This window comes from Poeciliopsis prolifica, unplaced genomic scaffold (genome assembly GCF_027474105.1).
Source record: "Poeciliopsis prolifica strain line A6 unplaced genomic scaffold, Auburn_PproV2 SCAFFOLD006, whole genome shotgun sequence".
NCBI classification, from domain to species: domain Eukaryota; kingdom Metazoa; phylum Chordata; class Actinopteri; order Cyprinodontiformes; family Poeciliidae; genus Poeciliopsis; species Poeciliopsis prolifica.
The window spans coordinates 16517816-16542627 of NW_026562381.1; the positions used below are offsets into that span (position 1 = coordinate 16517816).

At 37.3% G+C, this 24812-nt stretch overlaps 1 protein-coding gene across 10 annotated transcripts in view; it reads right to left on the reverse strand.

Annotated features, from left to right (window-relative positions):
* The window catches only part of LOC129360475 (rap guanine nucleotide exchange factor 2-like), a 96286-nt gene that overhangs the window by 60611 nt on the left and 10863 nt on the right, over nucleotides 1-24812 (reverse strand). For all 10 annotated transcript variants that reach the window (XM_055030737.1, XM_055030735.1, XM_055030733.1 and 7 more), the window contains exons 2-3: nucleotides 5085-5155; nucleotides 2443-2499 (exon numbers count right to left, since the gene is read on the reverse strand). In XM_055030737.1, coding sequence (XP_054886712.1) covers nucleotides 2443-2499; nucleotides 5085-5155 — 128 coding nt within the window. The remainder of the gene's footprint in view (nucleotides 1-2442; nucleotides 2500-5084; nucleotides 5156-24812) is intronic.

Sequence of the window (24812 nt, forward strand, 5' to 3'; positions counted from 1 at the left end):
ACTTTCTGCTGGATAAATGTAAACAGCTTAAATTTAATCAGGGCAACACATGAGTCAAATATCTGTAGTTATAGGCATTCCTAGAAGACAGAAAAATGTTCCCACCGTTGAAAACATTGATAACATTAATGTTATGGTTGAGCACAATAATGTTACGACCGTAAACCCTGGGAGGTTCTGCTTCTATGGGATGTCATGTTTTCAGAAGATATTAAATGAGATTGCTCATATCTGTGCATAAATATAGTGTGAGCACTCCAGGGAGCTCCTCAGGCAGTAAACATGAGAACTGTTTTTAGAGCTACTGTCTTCGTCTTCCCATCATTACTCCAGGACCGCCGACAGCCACCGACATTCAATGATCTTAGAAGTGAGCGCTTCATTAACTAACTTCTGGAAAATTTCTCTGTAGGAGGGAAAAACTTAGAGTCCTGGTTTAGCCTAATGTAAAAAATCGGATGGTTAAAGAAGAAATCCTCGTCTCATTTTTTTTTTTTTTTTTGTCAAACTGCTTCAGCCATATGATTACCCTAACAGCCCTCTTCCCTCATTTGTTTTACAACCCTCATTCCACAACATATTGCTGCTACTGTTCTAAATAGATAAAGACGTGATAACAGGCAGTAAAAGGTTTGTTTGATCCAGAGGAAAGGTCCGATTGAGTTCCCACACATGACAAAACTCAATGAGAATCTCTGCTGTTTTAACATCGCACACGATATAAATAATAAATTAATAAATGCAAACAGACATGCAACAGAACAGCTGTGCCAAAGTCATTGGAAAGAAAATGGCTACAGGCTTAGAAACATGTAATGAGGATGAGAGAAATAACCTGCTGTGTTTCTGAGAAGGTTTTTAGTTCACAGATCTATCAGAGTGGAGCTTCTACCGACGTCACTGTTTCTATGAGAAGTCAGCTACAAGGCACACAGATTGACTGGTTATAATCCTCATCTACTTTCTGAATGTGCCACACCTCTACGAAAGCTTCACTGAGGTCAGAGAACCAGGTTCCTATCTGGTTAAATAAAAACAGTATGCTTGGAAACTTGAAGAACTTGCATCTCCTATTTTAAATTTACATAATGGATGATGAACTGATCCTTGGATAGATGGACAGAAAGAAAGATGAGCTGTGTGAATGGATACAGCTTCCATGGGAAAAGGACACAGTCTGGTTACTGTTTTGAACTTTTCCATACATGGAAGATCCCTGAATAAAAGTCCTTGCTGTTCCAGATTTAAGGACCGAATGAGACCCTGGTTTATTACAGCAAAGATTTTCAGACCTTTGTGAAGGTAGAAAAGATCGGTGTCGTATTTAAGTATCATCCTATTGCCGAGTTCCCAAAATTAAGAAAATCAGGGCTGATTTATCAGCGCACCAATAATGTTTACAGCTCTGATGGGAAACATCCAGCAACACACAGGACTAAAATAACTCAACCAATTAGAAGATACACCACACTATTGACTGTGTGGAGGTTTTAACTCAATTCCTTGTTTCAATGTCTTTTGTTTTCAGATTGTTAGTTTATCAGTGTGGTTAAAAGTGGTATTGGAGTATATTTCGCTAATCATTCTGAAAATGCTTATTAAAAAAAAACATTTTGGGTTGCTTTTTGGTTTATTTCCTTCAGTAGTTTAGGAGGATTGTTGATCAAAGATACTTTTAAAGATTACAAAACTGTATAACTTATTGTAAACAACATAAACAAAAACTAGAAATGTTTATGACATTTCCATGTGCAGTTCCAGAGAGAATCATGCTCAACGATTGAATCCATTATTCAACCACTACTTAATATGTAGACCTTTTGTTTGCTCAGCTGCTAAAGCACCGGGAGGACTTCTAGGAAGGTGTCGGGTCTTCTTCATTATCTCCTAAAACACATAGGAGGAATGTGAAGGAAGAAAAAATAACGGACACTGAACTCTTTCCAGCCTGTGGAAATGCTTGGAGTTAATTAACAGACTTCATTCTCACCATGGGTGTTAGGAAATCGTCAGCATGTGACAGCAGTCAAACACTAAGTGTTGATTCTGTGAACTGCAGCAGTGGCAGCCTTTGGAAACTGATCTAACGCATCCAGAAGCTTTCAATACACCTCCCTGATTCAATTAAACCATAAATTATATATTAAAAGAGGAAATGTGAAGCTGTGACCAGCTACCTTACTGCCTCTGCTGTGAAAGATATTTTTTCTCTTTTTAGCGAAGCTCAGATCTCCTGAAACTATGTTTACTCACTGACTGATTGCCTTAACTCCGTCTGCACTTTAGACATTTGTTTTCATTTGCCTGCAATGTTTTGTTTGCTCTGCTGTGTGCAGCCATCCTGTTTCAGTTCATCAATAACATCCAGTTATTGCCGGGGTCAAAGCCCATTTTAAATCTGTTACTTGCTGCATTAATGAATGCGCACGCAGTAGGACTTACTAGTAGAGCACTTCGTTGGCCTCGTGTCTCTCGTATCGCACCGTCTCGCACATTATTCTGTGGAAACAGAGCAAGAAGGAAATCAGTCACCTGCAGTAATATCACATTTATTACAAAATTAAAAATAATTTCATAAAAAATCTTTAGAGATAAATATTGATTCCATGTTACATTCATAGACACGTCCAGGACATTTTCTCAGATTTATTTTCCACCACTTTTATAGACATGCAGTAAGTACATTGTCAGGTGCTTAATACTTTTATAAATAGCTGGAAGAAAGTGCAGCACGCTTGATGAAGAGAAAAAAGAGACAACTTCATACCAACAGTCAGACTCTGAGCTCCAGGTGGAAAAAAAGTCTGATTCGTCTTCAAACATTTCTCTAGTTCATAAAATCCAATTAAATACTAATTTAGAGCTTCACAATATACTCAGCTGTATTGTTCATCAGCATTTCAATACGTATAACATCATAACTCAAATGACGACTGTATTCAATATTTTGTGGGCCATAATATTAGGGACATGCAGTGACTAGGTGGAAGTCTCATCTCTGGTCTTTTGCTGACATTGATGCACAAATCTTAGTTACCAAACTGTTTGAGCTCACTTAAACATGATAGAAGAGCAAGAAAAATGTGGATCCATCACAAAAATATTGCAACCAATGTTTTTGTTTTTAAAGGCATCTCTTTAAAAACAAATGAACAAAAATGGATTAAGATTTGTAGCATAAGAGGAGAGCAGTTTATTCCACTGTTTCAGAACAGCTTCTGGAAAAGCACAACTTCCTCCATTTTTGTTACTAATCCACCTCATTTGCTTTTGCCACTCCTCTTTAACTCTGTCTGGTTAAAAAGGTTGGCTTCCTTCTCTGCATCCACAATGCTTCCTTTTCAACTTCTCTGGGATCATAGTTCAAGTATTATTTAACCTTTTGAGATGTCATTCAGCAGCTTACAGATGAAGAAACAGCACCTTACTGCCAAGCTTACACATCACAACAACTGACGAGGTAAAATATGTTCCAACAATCATCAACATCTGCTAATGTCACATGTCATTCATCCTAACAGGTCTCCCATTGCCTTTGTGACAACAAAATGATATGCAGCAAATCTATACTTCATTCATCCTGCCATTAACCACCTGCAGGGAGGCAGCTTGAGCCTCTGAGACTTTCTTAGAAGGCAACACAACAGTGAAATGTTTACTTTTAGATTAGAGGAGTTAACCTTGAAGCTTAAAGCCAAGATTTGGCACTGACTAATCTAGAAAATAGAAAACTTTTATCTAGTCCAAATAAACAAGATTGGGCAATTGACCTAGCATGCACAACTCTCTGCTCAAAGTGGCACCATGTTAACAGTCATGTGCATTTCACAAGCAGCACGTCTCATTTTTGAATCTCATGGTTCAACTCCATAAACTTTTAAAAAGCAATAGAGAACTTTTCCCCATATGTTTGTGTCGGAGAACTGCAGTAAAATCAACTGCGGCGGGAAATCTAGTTGCACAATATTCAAAACAAACTAAAAAAAAAAAAACTGTTGGAAAAAGTAGCTGTGAAAGAACCACAAGAGAAAAACAAGACATTCTTTGCGAGAAAAAACGTTGAGAAAAAAGGACTTTACATAATCCCATAGTTTGTGGGATGTCTGGAAATTGGCAGGAGTGGTGGGCTGGTCTGTGGGACTACGAGAACATTCCTGGGGATCTGAACAGGCAGGACCACGGCGGGTTAGTGCTGGGCGGGAGGCCTCTGAAGGCTCAGGCGCTGGAATGTTCTCGCTCACGAGTCGCACGCTGAAACATTGTTCCCTACTCCATATAATCCCTGTGCGTGCACACAGGCCAGGGTGGGAACAGACCTCTAACACACACTGTTTGGAGAGCGAGGCAAAATAGGCGGGGAAGCTGAGATTAAGAAAAAAAAATCTACAATTTTCACACATCAAATCGGTTGAATGAATGTGGATGCAAACCAACAACTAGAAGAAATTTTACTGAACAAGGTTAGAATGTCCAATTTAATGAAATACAGATGTAGCAAAAAATTAAAATAAAGAACATTGTATAGTGTAGATCATCAGGTTTTCAATGTGGATACAGATTTTCATTTTTTATATATATATATATATATAATCTATATAAATTATACATTGTATATTAATTAATTAATTAGATATTAATTAGTTCCATTATATAAATAAATTATATATTTCTTTGTTCTTTGGGCAGCTCTACTTGAATTTAACAGACTTTTTCAACCTTGAAAATAAAATGTAAGCTGGAAGAGGGTAAACAATCGAAAGCAGATTGACTAAACAAAAAGATAGGAGTCAAGAAGAAGAGTCATTAGGTTAATGTGGGAAAAAATTGGCTAAAAATAATTAGATTATTGTCAAATCACCTATAAGATGTGATTTTAAGGGTCTCAGATTTTTATTCAGTTTTATTTTAATATTTGGTAAAAATTATATTAAAATATTCCAGGTACCAAGTCTTTGGAGACCTTAGAGAATAAAAAGACCTTATTTTCAGTCCTTCCTCAGCGAGCTGCTGTTAAGTTTTCCATCCTAGATGTATACCGATAGAACATGTTTGTATCAGAATATCTACGTTTGGCAGACACTTGCCTCAGCTGGTGCTCCCGCAGGTTGGACAGAGCCTCCATTCCATGGAGGTACGAGTAAACGATCTCCAGGTCCTGAGGAAGAGGAGCAGAAGGTCAGTCGGACATAAACCCGTGCCAACTTAATCACAAGAGCTGTAAAAAGTTAATGAATCATTTGTTCAAGCTCTGTTTATATGTTCTTGTGTAAATTATTCAACATCATAACTGATTAAATCATCAATAGTTTGAGAAATAATTTTCTGGCATCCCTGGGCTGAAATTATTCCTCAATAAAGCTTATCTAATATTGTTAACATTATTCTTGTTAAATGAGTGTCACAACAAATTGATGCATTCGCTTCAATAGTTATAATGCTGCTAGTTCATGCTGCAGAACTCTTAACAAGCTTCATTGACTTGTGAGTCTGAACGTTGGAATAAATGGCAATAAAGCAGCAGCAGAAGGGGACGAAATAAAAAAAAGATCCACGGCTCAACTATAAACTCTATTCAATTACTTCATCAAGTGACCCAGTGAGTAACTCTGGGTTGGTCTGGCTACTGTCCAAGTCTGAGGTGAAACAAAGTGGCCCTCTCCCATAGCTGGCAGAGAGCACAGCCACCCCACTGTCTGCTGCTGCACACTGGGCCACAGACCTCCAGGCCCCGAGTCTGGGCTGGAGCTGCATGACTGGTGGAAGCTACTGGGAGGCCTTTGTAGGCAGAAAACTGGAGGTAGATGTGGCGACAGCAGAGCGTCGGGACAACAGAGCACTTGTCCTGAGACACGGCCAGACGTCCAAATCAAGCCACACTGAACGCACAGTTTGTCTCTGGGTTAAGTGTCTCACAGCAACAATCCTGGAATTATTGAACATTTTGTGATATGGAGACAACTGTCAGAGTTTATGCTGTGTGTGAGAAGACTGTCAATGTTGCATTCCTTCATGGAAAACAGAATGGATAAAAAAGACAATCACTTCACTTTATAGAAAGATAAAAAAAGAAAACAATAAAACAAATAAATAGCATTTCTTGGTTTCAGTGGCTATAAAATGAGGAAAGGTAAACATGTTTAAGATGTCAGTTAAACAACATGCATTAAGTGTCTATTACATGGTAATTCACAGATAAATTAATGCTGATGAACACTTTCTAACCAAGCTCTTCCTCAGGTTCACCGACCTCTGTGCCACACATCGGGGCTCTGTTAGCTTAAAAAGCTACGTGAACAACCAGCCCTCTATCATGCTGTGAATTCACCTGTCACCAGGTAACTGTACATGGAATGAAGTTATTAAGAAAGACACACAGAATGACAGGAGAAAAAAAGAAAAATATAATTAAATAAAAAATGTTCTAGAGGAAAAGAAAGCTGAAAAAACTAAAACCAAAACAAGAAAAATTAGAAAATTACATTAAATCTAACAATGACAAAGACAACATCTGTAAGGATCACCAAAGAGAGACTATAACAAATAGTCATTCTAAACTTACTGTTTCCAGAAAATAATAAATAAGCCTTACAAATAACAATTATAACTGTAACAATCAAGGTTATATTAATGTTGCCACACTAGACTTAATGTTTTAATGTTCTGATTAAAACATTAACATTTAGAAGCCAATGTTGAAACAAAATGTTATTTTTTTAAATGATTATATCATGCTCATTTTAGTTTGGAAACTTTATTTTCAGTTATATTGTGAGATTATGCCATGCCTGATTGTACTGTTGATTTAACAACAAATAATAGTCACACAGATTAATTATGCAATAACATTAAAATGTTGTAAAGTATAAAGATACTTGAAAACATCCAGGTCAATTTGGATGTGCATAGAGGTTTGTGTTGCCATGAAAATGGTTTCTCACACAGTGAACAAGATTTCAATGTTCAAAAGGTCTGAAGAGGAGCGACAGTTAAGATATCAGCAGGGGTTATTTTAAGACAACTTCTGCCACCTACTGGACAATAAAAGAACAGCGGTATAAACCACTGAATTCAAAAGCAGCATGGCCATTTTGTCAATGTTTGCTGATTGTACGTTCAAACAATACTACATCTTTAAAAAAATACGTCTAATTATTTTGAATACTAATCTGTGATGCATGATCTTCACATGTTTTCAGATCAAGAAAATGTATTTAAAGACAACTTTTATTTTCTTGACCTTTGAAAACTACAAAGCCAAAGTTTTGTAACAAAAAACAAAAGCTGAGGCTATAAAATGTTTTTTTTGCTAATTTGCTCTTTTATTGTTTGTGAGGCTGAGAAAGAAAACACGTCATTGATTAGTTTTTAATTTAAAAAGCAATAGTTTAAGAGGCTGTTTTCTTCAGAACATTAAAAGCCTTTTACAAGAATAACTATAATCTATGTAGAAAGTCTGGAGTGTTTGTCAACAAGAATCTTTCCTACCATTATGTCTGCATTGTTTTTATTTATTTATTTATTTATTTTTATTAACCACTGACTATGAGTCAGCTTGGTGGCCCAGTACTCTAAAGCCAGAATCATATAACTGCAACAGAACCACGTCTTCTTTTTTTTTTGCCGGCTAACCACAAGAACCATCAGCCAGGAATTTGCTGCATATTAGTTTCTTTCTTTGCCGTGATTTAAAAACACGCTCATATATAAATCAACAGAATTTCCACAGATTGTTTTTGTTTTTAGCTCTTTCAGACACCAGTGACTATAAAGATCTAAAAACAATGAGCGAGTATAAATAACTTCATGTAAGGAGATGAGTGTTTCCTAAGACGGCAGGGATTTAAGTTAACCTTCTTAAGCACTAGCAGAAAGACACCTACAGGTGGCAGTGTTTGCAGGCCTGTTTCCACCTCCAGATTGACATCACATTGAATAAAGCAGCACCACTGAGGCGCTGCCTCACACAGAGAAAAATGCAAAACCATCAATTGTGGCTTCACTCGCAAATATTTTAGACTGACTCTATGGAAAGAACGTAAAGGACCCCATGTTTTCCTCTCCCCTGACCTTACATTTTCCGGTCTCTTTAATACCCGTCTCCTCCTGCATACAGGGCAAACAGGACCAGAAATTACATGGAGAAAAAAGATGAAAGTTGTAGGAATAAAAGAAATTTAAATAATTTCCTGAGATATTTATTCCAAATTAAGAGGCTTCAGCTATTTTAAAAGCTACATTTCTTTCAGCTTTTAGTTAGGACCAGTGGAGGAGGGAGTCTGATGCTCATGTTTGATGTTTGAAAGCAAGATCAAGAAGAAGAAAGAGCGCTGGGCTTCTCTTCTGCTCTTTGTCTGTTATGGAGAAAAAATAGCAAGTCCCAGTCTATACCAGTAACAACAATCTAATCCTTCTCCATTCTGCCGATAATCCTTGTAGGAACCAGGTGGCCCCCACAGGATGAGAAACATACCCAGACACTTTTTTTTTTTTTTAAAGTGGTTTCAGTTCTGACGTAGCGCTGACAAACTGGCAACCGGACCTCTACAAACAGTGATTTCCTTGACGCAACCGAATCTTACACCTTCCTTTGTAAAGGCAGATGACAGGAGAGCAATGCAGCCAGACAAGTAAAGGCATTTCCTTTCCAGGACAGGAATGAAACAATGGCAGGCCTTGTATGACCTGTTTGGTGCCTGCAAACACCGGGAGCTGGCCATCCTCGGTTTCCCACCCCTTATGTTGCCCCCCCCAACCCCCCCCCCCCCACCGATGAGAGAGGCAGTGTCAGGACCTACTGTCAGCCGATTGGGTGGCAGAGCATTCAGCAGAGAACAGGAAGTCAAGGAAGTGATTGTGGATTTATCAGGAAGCAGTAAGTTTAGTCATACTAGGCATAAGAAACAAAACAGAAAAACTAAGTTTGTCAGGTTGAGGCTCCTGTTCAAATTAATAATAGATATTAATTATTATAGTTACAAAAAAAACTGAAAGGAAAAAAAAAGAAACAAAAAAAAGAAATCAAAAACGGAAGAGAATGAGGAGGAAAAAAGAAAAAGCATGCAACAAACAAACGTCACGTATGGCATGACAAAAGAAAGAAGAACCCTTTATACATTAAGTGGATGATTGTTTAAATCAACAAACATGCCTTTTTAGCACTACTGTCACATTATTTAAAAAAAAAAAAAAAAAGCAGAAGAACATCTGGTAAATCTTAACACAGCAGTCAATGTCATGCCACTATTTGTATTCATTAATTTAACAGCTCTGGGTCAGGCCCAACAACAGCTCAGCTTATCGCCTAACGCCACGGTGTCTGTGTGCCAGACAGCGGATTTTCTCAGGTCGGACCCCTTTTCACCGCAGCACAAATGGTCAATGCATTTATTCTTTTGGCTTCTGGCTGAGAGCAGATAGCAGAGCTCTGTGTCCATCCATCAACAGCTTCAGACAAGCATCAAAGGGAAAAGGGCTGGAGCGTTTCAGAGACAATGGGACACTGTGGAAGAGATTAAAGACCCAGGTAGGGAAGTGAAGGACGTTTCGGATCATATCAGACGGATCTGCAGGGAAACAGCATTTGTATGTTGAATCTAAAAAAAAGCTACTTCTTTTATGTAAAAAAAAAAAATATGTAAAGGCCATTTGTACAAGTTGAGTTCTGATATTTGAACCCACTTGCAGAGCAGCAGATACACATGGAGTATATTACTGAATGGGTCAACAAATTAGATGTACAGGTTCTATGTTTGCAATTTACGATCAAGTCTGCATGACAAATTAATGGCCAACCGATAAAAATCAGACATGATTGGTGTGTTAGAGCGCCGCTGGCCACCCAGGGACAGCAAGCAGTGTCTTCTTTGCTGATAACATTAACATCCAGCTGGTCGTATTAAAGCCCACAGCGAGACAGGTGACCACAATCACATTGTGGTCACCTGCAAAACTTCTGATTCACCCTGACCTGCAACATGTCAGTGTTTTTCTTAGAGCAGAGCTCTACTCCCATATTCTCTCGTCACTTTCTACCAGATTGAAAAAGAAAAACAAATTTATCACATCTCTGATATGATGGTGTGTCTATGACAGGTTTTTGGTGTTGGGGAAGTGCAGCAAGATTTCTGAGCAGAAAGAAGCTATTTTGTGGCTTTTTTGATGTCTATGATGTTTTATTTATTGAGTCCTGCGATGGTGTTGCGGTAAAAACTGTAGATTTTTCATCATCACATTTCCATGACAAACAGCCTGTTTGCATTTATTCACTAAATGTAAGTTATCTTATGAGCTCCTCTACATTTTCTGTAACAAGCTAGATGGAACAAAGTCAAGCAAAATTGACTGATTGTAGTTGCATTTATTTATTTTCTTCATTGATTATTCAGCAGGAAAAGTTTTCAATGTGAGAAGCTAACACATGACATAAAATCTACTCCATATGTCAGTAACAACTGAAATGCTCAACAAACAAAGTGAAATAAAAAAAATCTTCAATCGAGGTTGTGAAACAATAGAATGGCTTGGAGAATACGTAATGAGAACATGCGGAAAAGAAGAAATGGGAGTTGTGAAGAAAAACAACAAACTGATTAATCACAGTGACTCAATTCAAGTGTATTTTGAGGAGTAAGGCTAGAAGCTTGGGAACCTAAAAACACAGCTTCTTGTTAAATTTGAGTATAAATTACAACCAGAATGATCTAGAATTAGCAGATTGTTCATTGTTCCATTAAGACAAAAAGAATAACATCTATGAGCAATACTTCACTGCTGAAGAGAAGAATGGGGAAGTTTGTTTAAGAATTGTTGGAAAAAGTCTAGACAAGACATTTCAATTCATGAAAAAAAGAAGTAACTCTTTAAAAATTATTGCCCACAAAAAGATCAAACATAGCTTCAAGTAGAGAGGTGGGAATATAATGGGCAGGATGTTTTTCAACATACAGTACACAGGTTTCACTTAGCTGAAGGAAGGATTGACAGGAGAAATGTACTGAAACATTCCTGGTAAGAATTTGAAGATGAAACCAGCAGGAATTTTTCAGCCAACAAAACTGTCAGCTGATTTCAAGAAACAAAAATAGAGCCAGTAGAAGCACTCAGTCAGTCATAACCTGAGGAAAGAACTGCAGATCAAGAGCACATAGAAATCGACCACAAATGTCAAGATTTAAAGACAGCTTGTGGGGAACAATGGACCAAAATCACAAGAGCTGTCTTATTTCTATTTAAATCATTCATAATAGACAATAAAACAAAAGACAGAGGGAGAGACAAGGTACCAATATTACCAGTAGCTCTATAGCACCAGGCAGCAAATGAGAGGAGGGTGTTTGAAAGAGTTTTCACTGAAAAGTCGTCAGTCCTCAGAGTGAAACTCAACCAATTCAAGAACCAGAAAACCTGTTGTTTATTTCCTATTGAACAGAAACAAAGCTTCTCTTTGCTCTGAGAAAATGACTGCAAAACTGAAAAAGATGACAGTCGGTAAAACATTCCAAAAAAAGAACCGCTTTGTGCCTGAGATTAAGCAATTTTGGATTAAACCGGGACCATCAGGCTGCAGAAGTTTTAATGTACAGTAAGTTGCAGACAAACTGCATTTTCCTTCAAATTAGCTCATTAAAATGTCCCACCATTGACCATTCTTCCAACTTCCAGTCCCAAGAGGCAAATCCAATCTCATTGCTTTTGTAGAGAGGATTTCCTGTTGTTCTGTTTGAGAAAATAGCTGCAAAAAGTATAAATTAATCGGCCTCCGCTTGAGCGCAGGAACGACCCAGTTTTACAACAACTGCTCGTTTGTCACTGCAGGGTCAGCTTTTCCTCCATCCTCTTGTTCTTTCAACTTTACTGAGGGCCAAAGCAGGGTTGCAATCAAACATACCACAGGAGTTTATCACTCATGTTAAAAACACCTCATTTAAAAACAAGGGCATAAAGATGATGCCTGTAATCTGTTAAAGTTCATAAATTATTCTAACATAATACAACGATCCACACGATTTAAAGGTTGTGTGGATTACTATGTAGCCTTTCTATTCTGGTTCCCCTCCCTCACTGAGAGAGCCACCGGCATTCCTGGATCCAGTTACCAGAACATCTCAGCGTCCGTCTTATGTATCAGCCCGGAGTGAGGCTTGCATTCCTCATATGTCACTGGCAAATCCGTCAGTACTTTACTGACTGCTACACAAATGCATGCTATGCCAAGAAAATTTCACTGACCAGTCAGGCAAGAGCCACTTAAGACAACGAATATACCGAAGTTTAATTTTACCACTTTTATCTGTAGTAACAGTTTATTCTGTCTGCCAAGTCATAGTTGGTAGACTATAACTTACTAGGTAAGTCAAACAATACTAAGTTCAATGACTTAGCATTGGATTACGTCATTGAACTTAGTCCCGATTTAGTCCAATGCCAAATCTAGCAAGAAATAAGAAATGAAAAGAAAGATCGCAACTTTTTTTTCAAATTAATCTCACATTTGCCTCATTTGTTTTTACTAATTAGACAAACCAAGTACCAAAGCATGCACCATGTAGAAATGAATAGCTTGAGTATTATGTTTGCCACTATCTATGCTAATAATAACAATGAAAATGCACTTTATAAACAGCGCTATTAAAAAATGATGCACCAATTGCAATTTTTTGGCTAATCACCAATCTTTTAAAAGCCTGACCTAAAGTACTGGGATTTTTGTCTGAAAGTCACTAAGTTGGCAGGAGTAGAGTGACTGTTGCTAACCGTGAACATGCAGATTTGCCAGAGCAAAAGGAGAGTGACCGACTTTCAAACCTTTGTGGAAGAAGATCATGCAAAAAATCGGTTTCAAGGCTGATCAACAATATCAAGAAAATCAATGCTGTTCATGTAAATTGTCATAAAACAGAACAGTGAAATCCAATATTTTATACCTTTTTTAAAATATAACACATGCCTAAAAAACAAACAGCCTTACAACACAAAAGTCTTCTCTGAATTGACACTACTTATTTACTGGTTACAGCTGAAGCTTTTCCATATTCCATATTCCAATTTCTTCTTCACATTACGCAGTAAAATTCAGTAAGGTTTATTGTGCTCTACCCATTTCTGTGCACTATTGATCAGCTGGCTGAAAGAAGGCTACTACCCTCCTTCCCAAATTCACAAAAAAAAAAAAACAAATTTAGAGAGTTAGAAATATTTTTGACAAAATATAAATTTAATTTTGGGGACTGAAAACTATATTCTTTCATTTTTATTGGGAGTCTATGTATAAATAGAACAATACAATAAATAATTCTCATAGATGTAGTAATCAGTTTCCCTTATTATTTATAACAGCACTAGGAATATCTTTTGCTTCTGTATTTTAAATAAAAATGCTTATTATTTTTTTAGTTTTTGTGTTTACAAGTATTGAGTATTTTTTCCCTAATGTTTGAGCTTTATTATAGTCCATAAACAAGTCTTTTGGCTGACTTAAAAGGACAAGGTCACCCAGGTCTAACTTTCTTTAAGTCTTAAAGACATAACAGGATTTTCTTTGGAAACAAGCAGGAATGCTGACACATCCTGCAGTGTCCTCTTTCCAGACTTCACCTTTGGCTTAATGCAGCTTTGTATAAAATCAAATGTCAGCTTTGTCTTTGTCTCCAATCTAATAAAGAATAAGTCTCCATCTTAGTCCGCTCAGCAACCCGAGGTGAACGTTGGTGAATAATGAGGTGGACGGAGCAGCAGTGAGAGGAGACAAACAGCCTGGAGCAAAGTAACGAGGTAAACGGACAACTGGGAGTCAGACGAGTGCTGAAGGTTGGAAGGTCATGTTGTCTACGATGCAGTATCCGCTAATGACAATATATTGCTTCATATTGTCTACTCAGCTAAAACAAAACACCACATCTGTGCCAAGTGGGACTGAGGAAGACCACCTCCTCCACTCCTCACAGCTGCCTAAACCGCAGCGACGGCATTTTCTTCCTAAATGTGCAGAGCATCCATCACATACCTCAGGGAGGCAGTATGATGCTCCGCCGGGTGCCGCTGCGTAGCCTCTGTTTGTGCTCAGGAGTGTGTGCCTGTGTGCATTCCCTCGCCGTTGTTTGTACATTCCCGTGTGTTAACATGGTGGCCGGCAGCTGTCCTTGACTCTATATTGACAGAGAGTGTGGGATCTGCACGGTATTTTTATCCATTCGCCTGAGTGAGAGAGCAGGTGGATGCTAAAACAAGGTCATATGGTGGCAGCAGCCACTATCTGCACCCACTTTCACCAAATAAACTGGTCTGAGCACCATCAACTAAAATTGAGTTTATTCCTTTCTTCTAGATTAATTCCAAAAGCATTTTAGTTCCACATTAATCTCAACATAAACTAACTTCCATTATGTTTAGATTCCAGTTTGGACAACTAACTACAGATGTCTGCTAATGTTCATCCTTCAGATGGAACAACTTTACGCCCCTTCAAAGAATGCAGAAACTTTTCAAACTTTTAGGATCCCTTTTTACTGAAATTGTAAGTATGTGTGATTAAAAACAAATGTATTTTTATGGAGGTTTGTAAGGACTGACATACTGACCTTTGAAGGGTTAAACTTCCCAAAATGAAATTAATACAGAATAAGACACACACACACAGTCTTAAAATATTAACTCAAAGTGAAAAAAATGATGGTCGTATTTTAAAAACAAATTCTGGGTTGACATTTTTTGTCTTCAGGACTTTGAACACAAGGTGCCTTTGCCTGGTTTGAATTTGATGACACATATAATAATAATAATGATGCATCAACCACTGACGCACTTCCTTCCCTAGTGAAAAATAATATTCACACACCTTTGTATTTTATGTGCCATTTTTACGGAAATTGTTTTATTATTTTAGGTGGAGGGTTTGCCAATAAAAATAGTAAATGCACTGGTTAAAATCCCTAATATAGATATTAATATTTCAAGCTAACAATTTTAAAGTGGAATTAAACATTACAAATTTTTGGGACTAAGCTGAGATTTTTGGTCTTTATGGATTTTAAAGAATTTCAAATTAATTTCAGAAAATTTTACAGTGTAGATTTGGAAAAAAATAAACATTCTTGACGACTTTCTAAATATGGGGTCAAAAAGACAAACAAACAAACAAAAAAGACTACCATATTATATTCTTACTTTATGAAACTTTAAAACCTAAATGGAATTGTCAGGAGTAACTCAAAGCTAGTTATCGGTCTTACTAATCACCGGGTTTTAACGGTTTCAGACAGCAGAGTGGACTTTACCATTTTCTTTCCCAGGACTGGACGCTGAATGCGGCAACAGACACACACTTACATTCCTCTGCCACCTGTGTAGATGTGTTCAAATCAGAGACGAAGCTCTCCTTTTGCTTCCAGACAGCATCCACTTCAACTTCTGCTACAGATCGATAGAAATTACACCTATCACAATGTTAATGTGGAGGTCTGGTGAACTGAAAAGCTACGCTGCTACAGCCAGAAGCTGATGTTTCCTCCCCACCGAGTTCAAGCTCCGGTGGGCATGGCGACCGGTTGGAACGGGAGCCAGAAAGGCATGTGAATGAGCTTAGCGGTGCCCACTTGAGCTGCTCGCCAGGATAAAACTCTCAAGACCGATAATGAACTCTGTCTCCAGTGGTATGCAAATGAGATGAATGGTGGAGAGCAGGAGAGTCGTTTTGAAAGAAAGTCTGGAAAATGTGTCTTAAAAATAATAATAAGAGGTGGATGTACTTTATTGATCAAACTGTTTTGGTAGGAAGCACATCTGAACAGACCACAGGGGAAAATACTTTTCCCGTCCATTTGCTTTGATCAGTACTGCAATAAACTTTGGAAATGAATAAATGTATCTAAAGTGCAGTAAATTAAAAAAAAACTGTTCTACTGAATCTGATGACACATATAATAATAATGATGCATCAACCACTGACGCACTTCCTAAAATATTTTTTTATTTATGTCATTTATTTATTTTTACAAATAAAAAATTAAAGTGCAGCCTGGATTCACTTTGGAGTTTACCAGTGTGTAATTTCATCTCAGAATAAAGCTGATTTCCATTTAATGTTCACTAATGGCTCTACAATTGTAAGGGAGAAGGGGAAGGGAACAACCTTGTGCCCCTTTGAACAAGGAATTTTTTTTATGGAATGTACTTAAAAACTGCCAGAGGGGAATTGGAAAAAACACAGAATTATAATCACAGAGAACTGCTCCTGATTGGTAGGACAGAGTCAAACTATCACACTCTGCATATTGACACGTTCACTTGAACAATCTGACCTCTCTTCATGACCCCGCCTGAGGACCCTGTCAGTGGCAGACGAAGAGGACTATGCAGAAGTTTTTGTAGCTCTTTCAATGCAACCTTGTCCTAAAAAAATTAATTAGTGTTTTTAGTGTGACAAAATATGAAAAAGGGATGAAAATAACATTTCACAACAACTCTTCCAAGCTACAATGTTGAGGTACAAGTTCAAACATCTTGTGTCCAGAACTTATGGAACAATCAGAACTTAAAATAATATTTTGTTAAATAACAGACTAATCAGTATAACAGAATAAAAGGAGGAATAGTACAAGAGCTTCCAAGTACCGAGTACATATTCTGAAGCTGTCAGCAAAAACTGACCAAACAAAATACTCCACTCCTGTCCTTGCAGGTAACGACAAGATAGGTTAATCTATGATGAAGGACAAACTTTACTGCCTCCGTCTGGCAAGTTGTTATCATTATCCCTGCAGCAAACAGGCAGCGACAGATATTTAATTATCACTGTTGACTCAGTGAAGTGTAATCAACATAAAGCAAAGAAACATATTCCAAGATTTTCCTGAATGTAGCAAATGAAAGATTAACACCAGTGAAAATCAGACACTTCAGGGCTGTGTTGTACTTATTAAGACCTATTAAGACCTAAAGCAGGATAAAATGAACAATCCACCTATAAACACCTGAAGCCAAAGTGGGGGATGTTTGGTCACAGTTGGGGTCCTACTGGGTCCCAGCAGAGGCTCTTTGTTGTCACTAATGCAGACATGCAGCAACAAAACACATCAAGCAAGCAGCCTGCTGGCACACTTTGTGACCACAATTACTGACCCCATCCTGTTCAAAGCCAGCTTCTGTACAGAACTAACCATCAACACCAAGACAAGCAGTAGGTACTGGCACTGAGTGTCCATACGCGGGATAAAGTGTCCACAGAAAAAGAATGGGTCCAAATGCTGATTTCTTATAGCGTCTACACCATAATCGACTCAGGTTGATGATGCAAACTATATCTGCAGAGGTGCGGAGTGTGTGTGGGTGTGTCGACTGTGTTCAGGGTCAGTCACTGGTTGGCTCTGACAGACCAACAGTTTCAAACCAAACAAGGTGACAAAGTATCAGATTCACCATCAAATGTACTGAGATAAAAAAAAAAAATCAAGTTCTCAAATTATTTCCTTGACTAGTTTAGAGTCTTACCTGGAAATTTCTATGAATCGTTGGTGGTCGTCTGCAATTTATAAATCTGAATAATGACTATATAGTGAGATTACTACTTTTGCAGTTTGAGTTATTTTCTAGTGTAAATTCATCAAGAGTAGGAATAACTATCAATATTTGAACACATGATTTAATGCAATTCTTGTGTGCTGTTTACCAGTACAAACACACTACTTACTTAACTTTTGTTTTAAGTTGACCTCTTTGATAAAATGTACCTTTTACTTTCAGAACAGTATTTGTTTTTGTGTATTTCTGTGGTGCTTACATAAACACACAAAATATGAAAAGAAGATTGATGAGTTTCTAACAGCTTTCTAAAACTTTATTACAGTATTGTTTTGTCATATTTATGGTAAAAGTGATTATTATGACAAAGCAGCACTCAGCAATTCTCCAATTTATTCTTCTCATATTTAGCACTTTGAATACCCACAGATTTATGTGTAAATAGATTTGGTTAAAAAGATTATTTGGGAGGATTATTGTGCTCTAAGTGGCACTTTATAGATACAATTTATACGTCAAAGTCCAAATGTTTATGTATTTGTGTACTATGTAATAAGAAATATTAGTTATTGTTCAGGAAAATTCCAGTTTTATCCAGCAATTAAGCTACATTGACAGAATAATCAGGAAAATGTTGTTTGTAAGAGACTTAGTGGGAATCCATTTTCAAGTTTACTAAATAACTTTGTTCTTACATTCAACACATGACAAAGTTTGTTACATACAGCCAAAATTGAGCTGGTTTAGTTATTTAAACCATCTCAATTTATATTATATAATAACGATAGCAATAACAATAATAATAATAATACAAATTATTATTTTTAAAAAAAACAAAATGTAATTGTCTCTGCCTAATTAGGGTTAATGGTCTTAATTAAAATCTTGTCTTATTTTAGAATCTCTAACCACAACAGCAGTTCAATGAGGATTCAACACCGGACACACAGCACTACTGGAGACAAAGGAATCTCTTTGTTCTGTCACTGAACCTCAACCTAGAAGGTCCTTTTCCCGGGAAAAACGCCAAACGTCGGGCCAAATGAAACCCGCCCCATCTCTTTCAGACAAAGCCCTCAAAGAGGTGTGCCGCAATAATCGCAAAGTTACGCAACGTCATATATAAAGATCGATTCATGAGAGCTCAAAGGAAAAACAAGAAAGGGTAGGGGTGGATGAAGTGGGATAGAGATGTGCTTTAATCTTCCCGGGGCTAATCGCTCGCTTGGTGGCCAAAAAGCTCCCAAAAGGCTCGGCTCCCGCATCACCTCCCTCCCTCTGCTGCTGTCCAATTAACTTGACACAAAAAGAAGCCAAAGCCTGGAGGAGAGCTGCTAATGAAATCCTAAAGTTTAACACAAAGGAAGAACAGAACCCAGGTTCCTCGCTGCTCGGATTCAATTCTGTTCAGTTGAAGCATCAATTAGTTGCGTTTCCTGAAGAACAGAGACATTAATCCTCAGACTCCCCCAGCTGAATCTAAAATATTTATTGAATCCAATAATCAATCTTTTACATCTCTGCTGCTTTGTCCTATGGCCTGCTGCATGAAATAATTACAGAATTACAATGCCACTCCTGCAGCTGGTTGCTAGGGAACAGTCGGGGAAAGCTTTCCGTCCTGCTGGAGCCGCTTTCATGCAAGAGTTTTTATTTCAAACCCCAAAGGCCACAAACACTCCCCGCTCACTGGAGGGACACTGCAGCTTGCTTGGGAGTTACTCTAGTTTTGTTCTCACAAAACTATTACTATTTTAGAGCACAAGAGAAAGAAATACACACCCAAGTCTGTAAACACACTGGTAAAAGTCTTTAAGAGAACACATAATATCGCTTGGTAATACTCAGAGCCTCTTATAGCAGATTGAAAGTCCAGCAGCTCTGCAGAAGACGATGCATGCCAATTATCATTTTATAGAAATACTTGTGGTTTCACAATCTTTCAATATTAAAATTGGTTTCATTTTGGTTTAATAACTTCCTAAAAACCTTTTCTCGGTTTCCCTGGCAGAGACAGCTTGATCCTATGGTAGTTGGCATTAGCCAAGTTTTACAAATGGTAAAATCAGCTTTTTCTAGGATTTTTCTGAAATTAGTTCAACTCACCTGTCCATCAACTCTGACCGTTTTTCTGTAGCTGCTGAAGAAAACCATCTCCACCACATGATGCTGCCACCACCATGATTCATCTTGAGGATGAGTCAAGGGTGAAGCATGTATGCCTAAAAGTTCTGACCAGAGTATCCTCTTCTAAATGTTTGCTCTGTCTCCGTCGTCACAAACATTAAACTGGACTTCTTGTGGTTTCCTTTTGAACTTGTATACTTTCTATTTGGCTCATGTGGAATTGCTGAATAAGTGACTTTATGCTTTTTCTTCTTTTAAATGTCTGTACAAAACTACTGATCCATTGATAAATCTATAAAAATATCACCCATGTGTCTGTCCCATATTTGTATGATATTAAAGGGAATAACTGCACTTATTTTCTTCCACTTAAAGTGCTACTGGAAACCCTTCTCAGTTTGTAAATGTTGCACAGTTCACAAAACGACTGTAGCGTTCTTTTGTTTACCACGCATTGCGTACTGTAACACTGATTTAAACCAAGCTGATTAGGGCTTGAATGGAAGTTTCCTGTTTACAGAGTTGCCCCATGATCCCACCCAAAGCCTTTCACTTCGCCTCGCCTGAAATAGGCCTCTGCTCTAGACGGATGGGGATTTCAGACTACGTCCTCAGGATGTTTCCCAAAACAATCATGGTGACTTAAGTCCTCACTTTTCCCTTTCCTTTTGTTTCACTGGAAGATATACTTCCATGAGGCTGGGCTTTATATTTATGAATTTTTGTTTGTGTGCAGGTTTCTTACCATAATCAAAGTTTTACATTAAGTTGCATTAATATCTGATTTGAAGGTTAATCAGTTGAAACTTTCTCTGTGTTCATAGTTCACACATGCTCTCCACAGCAGGAAATTCTTTGCTGCAGATGTATTGTAACAGCTGGAAATGCTACAAACAGCATCTTGGAGAAATTGGAACAGAGCACAAGATGATGAAAAAAAATCTGCTTGCACAGCACACCATTAACAACCAATACATTTGTTTTCGGTATTAAAATAAACTGATCATAGGAATTTGAAAATTCCATCTGGTCAAAAAGATGAAAATTAACATGTTCTTGAATAAAATTAGTCATTTGTTGAAATGGATGAAATTTTTTGATAATTTTTGCACAAAAAATATTTGTGGGAATCTGTGTTCATTTATTTTAGTGTTACACAATCATGGAACAATTCAAAAGTCAATTTAAGTCTGGATGTGTAAAGCTGCAAGAAGTTCAGTTTTACTAAATCTGATTTTCCCAAAGCAGCAAGAATATAATACGTGTGACATTGGTTGCTTTTTTCAAGCAGAAGATGTCTGTAACAGAACCACTGTATCAGGTCGGTATCATACCCTTAGAAGAAGACTGTATTACCCTAATACAGTCTTCATTAATCCCAACAACAACACAGCTGCAAGCAGCAGTCACAACTTCATAGGCGAGTGGTGAATTCAGCTGCTCACATGAAAACACTCAGCCACACATTTTCTGATCCTCTGAAACCAAAACAGACAAGCAATATGGAGAAGCCAAGCAAAAATTTGATGAAACTTAAATAACTTCAATTTATTTTAATAATTATTCTCACTTGTCCTTCCACTTCCATTCCAATCTGCCCTGTGATATGGAAAAATCTCAGAGACGAATTATATCGCTTAGTCTGGATTGTTGCAAAAATAACTCAATGCATCAAAGCCTCAGTGACAGACATAACTAGAAAGAGTAGACAAAGAGTTTTCATAGCTGGCTGGCTCAAAAAGATGACAAAAAGAATGCTGTCAAGTTGCCTTTAGACAACGCACTAAGCCTCACGTAGTCTAATGATCTATTGTGTTTGAATGCTGTGAATGCGGCTTGATAAGTGTGGCTTTACAAGAGAGTGTCACTATGTGGATTTAGTCAGTTTGCTATTTCCAAATTAGGGTATCAGAAAATAAATAATATACAAGTGTGGTAGATATTATCAGAAATGTTCTGGTATTGTAAGGTTGCAATGACTAATAATATTAATTGTGACAAATCAGTTTTGAAATAATTGTCAACTAATTTAGTAGTAATAGTGAACATATAGACTGGAAAAAAGGCAGTTTGCAGAAAAACACCTCATTCAAATGGAAAATGTATGTACATTTTCAAGAGTTTTTGCTTAATTACTGCTCTAAGATTAAAATAAACCAGAAACATTTTGCTGTAGTTTTACTCAGAACTCCTCAAGTGGCATAGTTTTAGCTTCACCTGGTTATAAAAACGTAGTCAACAGATCTGCTACACTAAATTGATGTTAAGACAAGAAAAAAGATCTGAGCTTTTTACATGTTCTTGTTGGAAGGATTTTTTAGCTGAAGATGCATCTATTGTTACAAATGAAGGAGTGTACACTGATGGATTCCTGTTATTTCAGGGAATAAGATGCTTATTTTCTTATTTTAAAAAGATCGGAATTATTTGTTATTTCCATATTTTACTGTTTTTCCCATTTTTTGTTTAAAAACTTTTTTTTTAATAAAGCTTTGAAAAAGTTAAATTAATGCTTTGGAAACATAATCAATGAAGAATTTAACAATGGCACTTTACTTAGAGTGATGTTTTGATTGTTGATTCTTTGTGACTTTCTGTGTTTGTATTTTTATGATGTAAAGCACTTTGAAATGCGTTGCTGCTGAAATGTACAAAACAAATTAAATTTGATTGTTTGATTGATCTACTTAAATTAATTAAGTTTATTTGATAGGGACAGAGACACATCAACACAGACAAACTGAGCAGAACAGCAGTCTCATGTTTGCATCAAAGTGCTTATAACAAGCTAATTCACAGCTCGTGTCCCTGGGTTAAAGTGGTTAAATGAAAAAATATGCAGAATGTGCCGATTTTATTTATTATTAGGATAATTGATTATTAAAATAATTGCTTGTTGCAGGCCTAAAATGTTATATCAACAGAAATAACTTAATTTTCTATTTGAATTAGATCAAACCCCAGTAATATGAACAAAAGCATATTATTTCTTAACTACTGTTATATTGAGAATTTAAAATGAAATCAGAATAACCCTTTTCCTGATATTTCCTCCAACTTTTGACTCAGTCATGGTGAGTGCTACAACACTCATACCGTTGGATTAGCAGCATGTATGATGCAAGTACGTGAGGGCTCCCCCTCCCCCAGGGTTTTTTCTTTTTAAATCAGCAGACTTGTAGAAACCTGACTGTGTGGTTTTGATTTGAGCTGATAGTGTCCTGTTGAACTGCTCAGACTGTTTCCCTCTCTAAACGTTTCCATTACACGTCCAGTAATCAAATTACTCAATCACAAACCAGCAAATGCCACTTTAAGACTTTAGCTCTGCACAAGGTCAATGCAGCGTTGTGTAATCGTACTTCTGATTCTTTGTCTTTCCTGCATCAAGGTTGAGTGATGCATAAGGAGATCAAAATATTTATTACAGCAAAGGTCATTTGTAGAAAATCAGAGGGAAGCATGGGAAAACGTTTGGCATCATAAAGGTTATCCAAGGAGAAGCTGTGAGGCGCCAAGAAGATAATACCATCTAATACACAAACTCATATCATTTAGAGAAAAACTACAGCTGGAATGGGGCACATACCACACTGTCAGCCGACTCAAATGGATGTTTTCTGGGCTGCTACTATTGCATCATTCCAGTACATATGTTATGAGGTTCTGTTCCAGAACCCTTACAGTGCAACGTTTTCTGGATCAAGGCTCCAAAATAAAATTCCCAACTTGCATTCTAGGGATCTTCTTTCAGAAACGTTAGGAAGATAATTAGAGTTGCCGTTAGGATAATTATGGCCCTTCTTCCTCAAAGCAGGAAGTGGGAAGAAACTGTCAAACATTCCAACATGAATCAGATTAGGTTCAAGTCCTGGAAGTGAATGAATGTTTTCCCCTCCAGTGGGTAACTGGGGGAAAATGTTGTGAGGTGGGAAACGTGACTAGCCTCAGGTCAGACAAACCCTCCGGGGCCAATTACCAAGATAAGATTTCAACAGTACAGATACGGTACACCAGCTCACTCTGCTACATACAGGAAGTGGAACAACACTGATCACTGATTCATAAATGAGGAAAGTGAACATCTAGCACTGCAGATATTCCTGTAGGCCAAACTCAACAGCTGCTGGTGCAGAGTAACCTCCTTCAGCAGACAGCTGCTGTTGCTCCTGCTGCTAGAGGAATGAATCGGCTCTTATGGAACCTCATGACGAGTAAAACCTGCCTACGAGCAGCGCTGCGCCTCATGAGGCTCAACAGGCCGCATTAATCACTGGAATCTTCATATAAAAAAGTCACAAGTTATTGCAAAAACCTTTTCATCTTTTAATCTGTCATCACATGTCAGAAACTTCCTGTACTTTCGCAACATGTGTTGCTGTTTACACTGGTTGGACTGTCATGTATCACATTTAAAAGATTCAAAAGGAAATGCAGCTTGGGAAGTTGAAATGCATGAGTTTAGCTTCCGATAACTCACAATCAGTGCCATTCATTTTACTTGCCACTGATTGTATCCCAAGATTAGCAATAAGAAAGACTGTACATATTAGCTCATGCTGTGGTGCTAAAGTGGTTGCCACTCTGTATATTAATGCATATCAAGATATATTTGGACTAGATATGTTTGAGCTATTAAAATAGATAGCTATAAGCATTTTTTGAGAAGGTCTCAAGTATTCATGCCAGGGGACCCCAGCACAAAACCAAAAGGTTTTGAGAAAGTATTGATCAACCATTCTGGTACTCCTGTGTAAAATTTGCAGGATTTATTTTTTTGTTAAGCTCTAAAGATTTTTCTTTAAAAGATAATCAGTTATTTATTTTTATTTAATATTTATCAATATTCTTTATCCATACATCAAAATTCAAGTTCAAGCCAAAACTCAGTTTGTCTTTTCTCCTCATCAGTATGTTATAAATAAAAAAGCACTATATAACTTAATTATTTAGGAGTCTATGAAATATTAAAACCCAGTTATTTGTTGCAAGTAAATTTTATTTGTCTTTAAAAGTTCAGCACAGAACTGAAAATATGAATTCACACATTGCATATATGGAAGAATATTTGAAATAGTTGCGTGCACGGTCACCTGTATTTCTCTTGAATAAATTCAAGAACGCATAAATAAATGTTCTTTCTGTATCTTTTCTTTGTGTTCACTGTTGGG